Genomic DNA, 12,123 nt, shown 5'->3' with positions numbered 1-12,123 from the left:
ATATATATGATTGGAGCAGAATTGTCTGAAGCGTTTGGTTTCTATAAGCTCTAAAAAGTTGAGTTTTCAATTGAAAAAGAGGTTAAAAAATGCTCTTGTGCCCTTTCATATGATATATTACTCTACATGGGTTATTTATTTTTTGTGAAGGTCAGACCCTGGGTCTTAGAAATGAAGGGTCAAGTTCAAGTGCTCAGTCAGGCTAAGTAAAGCCTAGTATGTTGTTCACAAGTTTGAAGAAGATCCATAAACAGTTGTGGGTAATATGCATTTTTTGATGATTTCCCCACGTGGTGTGACCTTGACCTGATTTCCCCAAAATTAAATCAGCTCGAGCTGTTATTGGTATCTACCATTTTTATCTACCATTTGAAAAAGGCATCCTGAAAACTTTGGACACTAGACTGCTAACAAACATACAGACAATCAAACAGAATCAATTACATGCTTCCTCCCTTCAGGCAAAGAACTACAACATTTCATCCATTTACACATAGCTTCATGAACAGTAATGTTGGTTTTACGGTCCCACACATGCACAATTGTGGTTGGGTTTTTTCCCATCCCAGGTGTGTTCCAGTGCAGTACTCCAAGATCCTGACTGGAAATCACTGGAAGCAGATTATGTGAGCAGTTGAATGTGGGCCGGAATAGAGCGAGGATCGAATCAGAACAGGAGGATGGGGAAAAAATGAATTTAAAAAAATAGTATGAAAAACACAGTCAACACTTTTCATTATTTTAACCCTTTTTTCACTTCAGCTCTTTCTGTGTTTGAACATCGATCTTCCCCGTGGGCTGACAGACCATCAATACTACAAGCAAGACTGGCACACAGACCTATTATACTTTGGTATACTGCCTCCATCTGGCAACAGAGCTCATTGCAGGGAGAGACAGGCCATCCCCGAATTGGAGTGGACAGTGAACATGCTTGACCATAAAAGAAGCTTTACTCCACACACTCAACTTACCAGTGACTCTCAGGGTGAGGGTGCTGCTGGTTTCTCCCTCTCTGAACTCGCACCAGTAATCTCCACTGTCCTGTGTTAAGATATAGGTGATCTTGCAGGCAGAAGCAGTTGCTTGCCCCCACCCATCTCCACACGGAGTCATTCGCTTTTTACTAGTGTTTCTCCTCAGAGTCCATCCAGCAGAGCTGTCGTCCTCCACGCAGCGCAGAGACAGAAAGTCTCCTTCAAACAGCTGGAGGCTGCTGGGACTCACAGTCAGACGAGCTGTGAGGGCTAAAGTGAAAAACAAGGAATCATTTTGATACCAAAGACCATCTGGCACTTTTTTTTAAATCAGTCTTCTCACATAAGTGAGACACTTGTGCAACTTAGGTGAGATGAAGCCCGGAGAATAAAAGAGCAGACTAACATGCAAGTTTCTCACATGATGGTTTGAAGAGGATTCATGACGAAAATATTCAAATCTAAATCTAAATCTGTAACCCATGTGATGTGTAATCACTATCTGTTTATACACCTCTGTCCATTTATTTCCATTCCTTCACCCCTAACCTGTGGCAGCAGATGGCTGCTCCACCCTGAGCCTGGATCAGTCTGAAGCTTTTTCCTGTTAAAAGGGAGTTTTTCCTTCCCACTATCGCCAAGTGCTTGTTCAGAGGGGATCGTCTGACTGTTGGGTGTTTTTTTTCTAACACTGTACGGTCTGTATCCTACAACACGAAGCCTCTTGTGGCAACTGCTGTTGTGATTTGGCGCCATATTAATACAAAAGATGATTTATCTCAGTTCATACACCAACATGAGTCTGTATCAAAACACAGGACTACAATTACAAATCTTAGAAATAGATTTGTTGTAATTTGTTGTACTGCTGTCAGTGTGGTAAAAGCACAGCACTAAAAAAAAACAACTAAAACAAAAAGACTACTTCTTTCTGCTGCTCTCTGTACTTGTCTATACAGCTATCCCTAACATCCTCCCTCTGAAACCCTCTGCTTGTCCTCCTTCCCTCCACCCATCAGTCTTTTCTGTGGTCTTCCTCTTTTCCTCCTGCCTGGCAGCTCCATATTTATGATTCTTTGTCCTGTATATCCATTATCTCTCCTCTGCATATGCACAAAACACCTCAACCTTATATTTTTCAGTGCGACCAGTTAGAAAAGATGCAAAATAAAGAAAATAAAAGTAAAATGAAGATGTACTGATCTATCAATACGAATGGAAACATATGGACTCCTCTACATGTAGTAGCAGGTTGTATGCAACACAACGGTGTGCGTGTATGTTTTATTTGTCTTGCTCTAGGCTCGTAGTGGAAGAAATTGACCGCATGCACAAACACACAAACAGCGCTCTGTTTCCTCCTCTGTGAGTGTTTTCACCCGTGGTGGGGCTAACACAGTGGGCAGGGAGTGAGTTTGTTGTTGTTACACATCAGAAACACCACTAATGGTTTCTGTGCTACATTTTTTCCACTGAATAAACAACAAACCTTAGACAACAACAACAAAAGGCCCGCTGCTGTCGAGAGCTCATAGGTTTAGACTAAGCTTGTGAACAACCTGTTCTCATCCTCATTTCGTGTTTGTGGAAGCAGCTGGTGAGGCTCATGTATGCACATGGATTAGTTTGTTGTCTGTTCCCAGACAAACATCAGCGAGACGGGTCTGTCTCTCCCAACTCGTCTTTACACTGTTAGCACCATCCTTTACTAACCTGTGAGAGATAAAAGTCAAACACTGAAACTTATTTAGGTCACCTACACAAATCCATTAATTACCTTCCTTTATGATAGACCATTATCTCTGTATCCTCAACACCATCAGTCAGGCCACGGACTTCACAGAGATCACCATCATCTCCTGAATTAAGTCGCTTAATTAACTCCTTGAGTCGCCTCAAGGTGCTTTATATTATAAGGTAGACCCTACAGTAATACATGCAGCTAAAAACTAACCAATCATAGGAATTACAGAAACAAAAACATGCAGGATCTCTGATATGTGCCACAAACCAATTATATTACATATTAAAAAACAAACTTCCATCACTTCCTTATAAACTTTTGTCTTTTTAGTGCTTTACTCACCACAAATCAGAATCAAAATCAGGAGGAATCTGAAAGAATCCATGAATGACGAGTGCAGAGTGACTGCAGAAGGAAACCAGCTTTACATTCGACACTGACAAGTGTTTATACAAGGAGGCAGCGTCATTTAAAGGAAGGGTTTGTGGTTCTCAGAATCGAGACCAGAAGCAGTCAAGGAGATCACACGCTTATTCAAAAGTAAATAAATGTAAAGATCCTTGTGACCAGTGTGATTATTTAACTAGATTAACATCTCTGGCCTCAAAACAGAGCACACATGCACCGTCACAGCACGACACAGAGCATAAAGCAGGAGTATCACAGGATGTCAAAATAAAGCTGCTCGATGTTCCAACAGTTCCCTTATCTTTTATTGACATAAGACATTTGAAGTGTGTCATATAAAATGTAAGGAATGTGAAATAAGATATAAGGAACATGAGATATAATATAGTAGCATAGCACAAACATCTGATAATACTACAAAATCATTAGGACTTATATTGTATTATATTGTAAACACTGAGAACAGATATAAAACATCAGAAATATGATATTTAAAAAAAGAATAGAAAAAAATGAGAACAAGCTCTGTATATCAGTAAAGTTTATTTCATTCAAACGAGCCATGTGTCCATATAATCAAGGCTGTTGTACTGATATTTACACTGTGCTTGTAGAGTCAAAGCACATATTAAAACAAAGATGTAGGACTGCTTTATTCCATTTGAGCGAATACTGTAAAATTAATCTCTAAAATATCTAACATCAAAAATCTTAATCACCTCATACTACCATGTCACTCCATCCCAAACTGCAGGCTTACCTGCTGGGAGGCAGAGCCTTCAGTTTTCAGGCCCCTCTTCTGTGGAACCAGCTTCCAGTTTGGATTCAGGAGACAGACACTATCTCTACTTTTAAGATTAGGCTTAAAACTTTCCGTTTTGCTAAAGCATATAGTTAGGGCTGGACCAGGTGACCCTGAATCCTCCCTTAGTTATGCTGCAATAGACGTAGGCTGCCGGGGGGTTCCCATGATGCATTGTGTTTTTCCTTTCCAGTCACCTTTCTCACTCACTATGTGTTAATAGACCTCTCTGCACCGTCGCAGCAGATGACCCCGCCCCTCTCTGAGCCTGGTTCTACCGGAGGTTTCTTCCTGTTAAAAGGGAGTTTTTCCTTCTCACTTTCACCAAAGTGCTTTCTCAGAGGGGATCATATGATTGTTGGGTTATTGTATTATTGCAGGGTCTACCTTACAATATAAAGCACCTTGAGGCGATTGTTGTTGTGATTTGGCACTGTTTTCCTCCTTCACCCACAGAAACTCACATTTCTTTACTTCAACTGCTGCACATCGTTGTACTTCTGCTTGATGAACTCATTTGCTTCTATTTTAGAAAGTTTGGCGCTCAAAGTGCACATTTAAAAAGCATATTTGCTTTTTTCTGTTGCCGTTGTACCATAAAAGTACACACCAGTAATATAAATTCAACACAATAAGACTTTTAATGGAAAAGCTAAACCAGACCTACAAAAAATGTAGTGCATGGAAGAGACCAAAAACATCAGCAACATATGGTCTCATCTGTACGTCAGTGTGAGTGTTTTTTTTACTGTGTGTGCATTTTGCTTGTTTTGCTATGAGCTGAAGATGTCCACGCAGCCGTCTGTTTCCTCCTCCGTGTGTTTACATCTCTCACAGTGAGAAACGGGAGACGGGCTTTGAGCTGTTTATCCAGTCAGACAAGCCTGACGTCTGACTGGAAATGGAGGGATTTCTCAATTGGCTGAGCATAAACTAAAAACATTGTCTAAGAAACAGTTCACCTTTGAGTGGCCTGAGCATCAGCGTCTGAAATAACTTTTTATCTGTGAGCTGTCAAGATAGATCAATAGCTAGGTAGGTGCCACAGGTGCCTGCTGAGGGTCTTATACTTTACTATGCAGGGATTTAATAAAACATTAAGTAAAAGTAACTTTAACATTGTGTAAAATTAGAATAATATGTATACATTAAATCTAAGAAAAACAGCTGAAAGGATACAATAATGTAATACAATATTTAAGGTAAATAGTTTGATATAATAGTAAAACACAGATGAGATTGGGACATTATGGCTGGCAGGTGTCACTTGTCACAGAATGAAGAGTTGTTATGCAGCTTCATAGAGAATGGTAGGAAGGTGTTCTTTATGGTAGCGAGGTTAAATCAGTCTGAGGGAGAAGAAGCTCTGCTGCCTCCGCAGTGTGGAGTGGAGCGGGTGGGATCAGTTGTCCACTTCAGTTTAGTGACCTCTGACCCTCAATGACTCAAACGCCTCTAAATTGTGACCAATGTCGCTTCGAACCTTTTGATCCCTTTGCTGATCCAGCTGGCTTCTCTGGCTCTGATACTCCCCCCCCCCCCGCAGACAGCAGAGCAAACAGCAGTCGCTGCTACAGACTAGTAGATCTCAAAGGGTTGCATTTTTTCAAAGCAGCTATTGGTGCTCATTCATGCACACGGTGCGCTTTGTTATCTAAGCCCTTCCCTGTAGGTTATAACATCAGTGAGATGGCTCTGTCCCAACTTGTGTTGTATCACTGAGCAGATTCACTGCTGGGAAGCATTTAAAAGAAAAAATAGCAAAAACTTATTTTCTAAACTTAACTGTTAAAAGAAAAAGAAAAACAGAAGAAAGAGGAGAAAATTAAGAACAAAGAGACACCCCAGGGTCTGACTAACCTGCAGTTTGTGCCACCACCACCTCCTCTTTTTTACCCTAATGCAGTGTTTATGGATCACCACTGGCACAGCTGGTGAATCGGGGCACAAACACACAGAGAACCACAAATATACTGGAGAGTAAAACCACTTAATCCTCAAACATTAGTCTCAAAAACGTTAGAAATGTGTATCATATGATCCATAAACATAAAATAAGATGTTCAAATGTGCAAAATGGAGACTAATTTCACTCCATAGTAAACACCAACACACCAACATACAGAAATAAAGACAACAGATTAGTCAGAGTCAGGTCTTTTCAGTAGATCACTTTTAAATGTTTAGACAACTCTCTCACTGAACAAAAACACACATATCAAATGTTTTTTAAATAGTTTTCCAAAACCTGTACAGATGGCTCTTGTTTCGAATACAGATGAATATATATATTCATTGACTGTCAACCCGAGAGCTGACATTCAGTTGACATTCAGACGAGCTGTAAGGGCTGAAATCAAACATTAGAACATGTAGGCAGATGTAGAACAACGATTAGTATAGATGATTATTACGAGGTGTTGAAGAGCAGTCAGTGTAACAATAAACATTTGCACAAAAAAGCTGGTCAGCTGCTGTTGGTGTCAAAATATTACAAATATAAGTATAAAAAATGCTGCTCTAGTCAATATGATCAATTGCAGTAAAAGGTTGGAGATGTTACCAGCAGGGGGCAGAGAGGGGATATTTGAGTGCATACATTAAGTTATGTAATGCTAGTCTCTGCGTGTGAATACATTATACAGAACAATGTAGGTTAAAACGCATAAAAGGGGAAGAAGTGCAGAGACAGCAGACCTGAGATGAATTTCCTGACATCATTCAGATGAAAGAGGAGAGACCACTGAGTGTTCACAGGGTTAGTTTCACGGGGATTACTCATATATACACTAACCTCAGCATCTGAAACACTGAAAATATTTAATATGAACGTCCAGTGAGAAACTTTGGAGGTGGAGTAAAACACTTCAACTTGAATATCCTCAAACATTTCCTGCCTGGAACTGAACCTGAACGCAGTTAAAAACCTACTTCTTACAGGGCTTGTAGTCTGAAACACGCTTGATCTCTGATATATAATATAATATATTAAACGTGCTGGGAGAAGGTCCCTGGACAGACCCAGGACACGTTGGAGAGATTATATCTCTTGGCTGGCCTGGGAACACCTTGATGTTCCCCCCGACAAGCTGGAGGAGGTGGCCGGGCAGAGGGAGGTCTGGGCTTCTCTGCTTAGGATGCTGCCCTTGCATCCTAGGTCATGGGAAAAAATGGATAAACACAGATGCATGGATTCACTGCTTCAATCACCTGCAGAGCCAGAAATCAGAGCCAAAATGCATGTGAGGGAATCGATGAATGACAGCGGCAGACAGAAGTGGCTGCAGTCTGTCTTAAAGCAAGTTTTCACTCAGCTGTCTCCTTAATGAAGGGAGGGAGTGACTCCTGTTACTTAAAGATAGATTTTACAAAGCAGAGAGGAAGCACTTCTTCACCTGTGTGAACACTGGATTAGATCACTGGGAGCAGTTGTTATGGAAGTTAAACCCTATAATCCTATAAGACATCTGCAAGCAACAAAATCACACTTAAAACCAACACAATGACACCGAGACATGATTTGAAATTGTGAAATAAATAAATGTTTACCCAACATGAGTGACCATGCTACCTTCACTATATTAGAGTTCAAACAGCTGTGTGTGCTGTCCAAAATTTTCTCAGTAATCACTATTAACATATTATTTATTGAAAATAATGATACTGATTAATCAGACACAAGTCTGAGGAGCAGGTGTCTCTCACATGCATCATACAGCAAGGGTGCAGTATACACAGCTGTCACTGCTTATTGAACAAAAACACACTTATCAAATGTTTAAATGTTCTTTTTTATTCTAGTATACTTCCAAACATGTGACACAAACAGCTGGTGTTTAATATACAGATGACTCGATATTGAAGCAAATCATTTGAACTTTTCTGGAGGAGCCTCGTTATCGGTCTTCAGGATATCCACGAACAGCATCAGGATGCAGGTCCAGATGTTTCTGCTGTGATGTGAAAATGCTCTCACTTTCCTCGCAGGTTAAATATGTGGTGGTTAGCACTGTTGCCTCACAGAAGGAAGGTCGTGCATTTAACTTCACCATCATGCCACGGCCTCTCTGTGTGGAGTTTGCATGTGTCTGTGTGGGTTCTCTCTGGGCACTCTAGCGCCCTCCCCTGGTCTAAAGACATGCATTTAGTGGAGTTAGGTCAACTGGTGAATCTAAATTACCCATAGGTGTAAATAGTTGTCTGTCTCTGTGTTGGCATTGTGACAGACTGGCAAGGGTGTACCCCGCCTCCCACCCTGGTGGCTGGGATAGGCTGCAGCCATCCTTACAATCCTGACAAGGATGAGTGGAAGAGAATGGATGGATGGATTAAAATATGTTTATGTGAGATTTAATTCATCTGAATTTTCCGTTTATGAAGATTAACTTTGATCTTGGTGAAACAGATTTGCCCTGGAAAAAATGAAACGCTGGAAGAAACCTGAGAGCTGAGGGTGGGGGATCCCCATGGTGTTGGTTTTGCACACAGAAAAGCACAGGCGTCGAACTCCAGGAGTCGAGGGCTGATGTCTTGCAGGTTTTGGATCTCACCCTGGGTTAACACACCTGATTCAAAGGATTAGTTCATTACTAGGCCTGTGGGGAACTTGAAGACTGTGTTGGATCAAGGACACATCTAAAACGTGCAGGACACTGGTCCTCGAGCCCTGGGGTTGCAGAGCCAGAGGAGTTCCCCACCCCTGCAGAAAACAGTCATAGAGCAGGGGTGGGGAACTCCAGTGTGTTTTGAGGGCTTTATGTGATATATTTAGGCAAAGTTTGCTTTTAACCTGATAAATGGAGGTTTTGTTGGAAGTGGCTGTGTAGTTGTGAACTTGTGTAGAAAGTTTTAGGAGACATCATTTTAAGAAACGAGTCTCTGCAATCGAGAGAAACAGTAATAATAGTCATTGATAAAAATGTCCTCATAGACGGTGAAAATGCATGATGACACTGGTGATGTTGTCTCATCCAGCTCCTTCTTGTTTATCTGAAACAAACCACAATTTTTTTAAAATTATTTAAGAAATTAAATATTGAAGAAAATTTTGAACTGTGGTAAATATAAAGTTTAAAACGACGTAAAATCTGGAAGTCTGAATCTTACCTTTGAGTTTCCTGTAATCGTGTCATCTCAGCATCGCAGTACAGGCTGATGCAACAGTCAGCAAGACAGGAAGAAGACCAGGGACGAATGATGCAGAGGACGATGTAAGTGAAAGTCCAGATGTAGGTGGAAGTGTGTATGTAGGGGGAGGTGTGGATGTAGGTGGAGGTGTGGTGGTGTGTTTGTCTAAAATAAAGCAAACACAGTCATTAAGTTGTCGTCACATTGTGAATGTTGAAAGCTGCAGAAACACAGACAGGTGAGTGTGTCACCTGTGACAGTGATCCAGCTGGATGGAGACTCTCCATGACCGCTGATGTCACACTTGTAGAGGCCTTCATCAGACCTGGAAACATGCTGGATGGTCATGTGACCTGTAGGCTGCTTCCTGATGAGGGAGCCATCTTTATAGAAAGCAGCTGGGAGGTTGGAGGGAGTGGTCTTTGTTTTACAGAGCAGAGTGACGTCATCTCCCTCCATCACAGGGAGGACAGGACTCTGCAGGATCACTGATCCACCTCAACACAGAGACAAACTACAGCATTTCATCCATTTACACACAGCTTCATCAACACTAACTCCACACACTCAGCTTACCAGTGACTGTCAGGTTAACCATGTTACTGATGGGACCCTCTCTGGACTCACACCAGTAAACTCCACTGTCCAGTAGAACGATGTGGCTGATGACGCAGGAAGAACCATCTCATCTTCCAAACTCATCTCCACACTGACTCCTTGTTTCTCTGCCTGTGTTTCTCCTCAGAGTCCATCCAGCAGAGCTGTCGTCCTCCTCACAGCTCAGAGACACAAAATCATCTTTAAACAGCTGAGAGCTGCTGGGACTCACAGTCAGACGAGCTGTGGCAGCTGAAATGAAACCATGTGGGCACAAGTCGTTTCAACAGGCTGTAGAAGAGCACTCATTGTAGGAATGAACATCTGCTCAAAAAATCTTAACCTGCAGTAAAACAAACTGAAAATAATCACTAAGCACATTTAATGTAAACTTTAATCCACACTCACCAACAACTTCTCTCCCAGCAGAGATTTAACACAACATTCAATTAGTAATGATATATCTGACGGTAAAGGTGTTAGCTACAGAGGTAAGAGGTAAAGAAAACCTAGAAAGAAATGAACTCTTTATGGCAAAGAACAAAAACAACACAAGTAACATAATGACTCATCTACACGTCAGAACGTGTGTGTTTGTCCACACACATACACAGTTCTGTTTCCTCCCCTCTCTGTTTGTATTTCTGAAGGTGGGCACTGAGAAACTCTGGAGGCGTGCTGCAATCCGCTGATCCAATCAGTCAGTCAGAAACAGTGTTTCATGTTTCCTCTGTTATTTTTATTCCACCGGATGAATGGAAACAAGCCACCATTTGGCTGGTCTGAGCCCACGCCTGCCTACAGATACATCTATCAACTGTATATAAAAGATGGATGTGGAGTACTGTGCAAAAGTCTTGAGTCATCCCTCATTTCTTTATATTTTACTTCCAATTTACTTTCTTAGAATTTATTAAAGTGGTCTTCTGAAAAATGGCTTTCATAGTGTTTCTTTGGACACCTGCTGATTTTCCATTTATTTTCAGTCCAGTCCTTTTACCTGACCATTTTCTTTCAGGTGCTCTTTTTCTTTTTCTTTTTTTTAACCACTTAACACTGATCTATGAATCACTTGAGCATAAAGAGCCACCTGACTTAAGGAATGAATTAATATTGTCCACACTTAAAAGACATTTTAGACAATTTGTTAGCAGCATGTTTAAATTTAATTCTACTAAAAATTCCAAATGTAACAGTTTCATAGACATAAAATAGGACTTTGCAATGACACAGTGTGAAATTGGACCAACGGAGGACAAAAAATGAAGCAGCCTAAAAAAAACTGTTTGCAGGAGATGAACAGTGTCTGAAAATCATATACTTAGTAAATGTGAGCAGTAAAGAAAAGATGCAGAAAAGACCTGATACAGGACCTCAGTGATTCATCTGGCCCTTCAGTTCATCTAAATCAGTAAATCAGCAGAAAAAGCCAAACAGGCTAATAAAGGTCTGAGTTTTCTGTAACTTATGCCACCAACAACACATCTTTAACATCCTAACACCGTCTTTCTTCAAAGCACTGCTATTACAGTTACTTTAACAGTAACAGATACCTGCTATAGTAAACATTCATCCTTTACTCAGACAAACACACCATTAAAAGACTGCCTATATATTGAGTTTTCTCTTTCACCCTTTCATGCATGAATTATGACAACCTCAATCAGGATTTTTTTCACAAGTATTTTTATTCATCTTTAGGCATAAAAACGATTTTTGAACTTTATTTTTTAAACATGTACTTTTCAAAGAGTTTTTCACGTGTTCACTTAGGTGCACAACTGATGTGTATGGAGAAACACATCAGTGTCCACTGCAGTGGTTTATGTGCAAGTATACTATCAACACTGGCACAAATACAAGAAAACAGCCTTTGAATAGCTGTCCACTGTAGTGACCACTATGCATGAAAAGGCTAACCGCTTCACTCACCTGAATACCCAGAAATCAGAGTCAAAATCAGGATGAATATCAGAGAATCCATGAAGGACAGGAGCAAAGATGAGTGGCTGTGGTCCACCGTGACATGAAGGACAATAAAGGTAGACTTAACGCTTTAAAGAACTGAGAGAATGACTTTTGTATTTCAAACAAAGATTTTCAGTTCTGCAGTGCAAGAGGAAGAGAAATTTCTGAGAGCACTTTAAAGATGTAAAGTGTCTAAGATGTAAAGTTCCTCCTAGTCTATGTGCACATTTGACATGTGGAAATCTGAGAGATTAAAGTCAACGTGTCAACTCACAAACGCAACTACAGTTAACTGCAGCCTCACATTCAGCATGCAGAACACAGCAGGAACACCACAGCATGCCAAAATATTACACACATGCTTGATGATCCTCAACATGCTGATTTTTATTCATTTCACTACAACTTGAATGAAAACCGTGAATGATTTTACTTAAAAAAAACAACAACAACAAACACTGCAAATGTTTCACTGCTGACCCTGTCCATCAGACCACCAT

At 40.7% G+C, this 12,123-nt stretch overlaps 2 protein-coding genes across 2 annotated transcripts in view; both read right to left on the bottom strand.

Annotated features, from left to right (window-relative positions):
- The window catches only part of LOC102206273 (high affinity immunoglobulin gamma Fc receptor I-like), a 9,718-nt gene extending 1,505 nt beyond the window's left edge, over positions 1 to 8,213 (bottom strand). Inside the window, exons 1-2 of the mRNA XM_013907878.1 lie at positions 8,186 to 8,213; positions 975 to 1,247 (exon numbers count right to left, since the gene is read on the bottom strand). Of these exons, the coding sequence (XP_013763332.1) occupies positions 975 to 1,247; positions 8,186 to 8,213 (301 nt within the window). The remainder of the gene's footprint in view (positions 1 to 974; positions 1,248 to 8,185) is intronic.
- A 1,115-nt stretch (positions 8,214 to 9,328) lies between these two features.
- Positions 9,329 to 9,964, bottom strand: LOC102205987 (Fc receptor-like B; the record flags this gene model as incomplete). The annotated part of the gene is given in 3 exon segments (XM_013907877.1): positions 9,329 to 9,555; positions 9,635 to 9,830; positions 9,920 to 9,964. Coding segments are annotated over 3 exon segments (468 nt in total), but the record flags the coding sequence as incomplete, so codon positions are not given.
- Positions 9,965 to 12,123: the final 2,159 nt, after the last annotated feature.

The sequence above is a fragment of the Pundamilia nyererei genome, unplaced genomic scaffold (genome assembly GCF_000239375.1).
Source record: "Pundamilia nyererei isolate P.nyererei 1_Seehausen unplaced genomic scaffold, PunNye1.0 scaffold00573, whole genome shotgun sequence".
NCBI lineage: Eukaryota > Metazoa > Chordata > Actinopteri > Cichliformes > Cichlidae > Pundamilia > Pundamilia nyererei.
The sequence above is the reverse complement of the archived record's forward strand: the minus strand, read 5'-3'. Positions and strand labels throughout refer to the sequence as shown.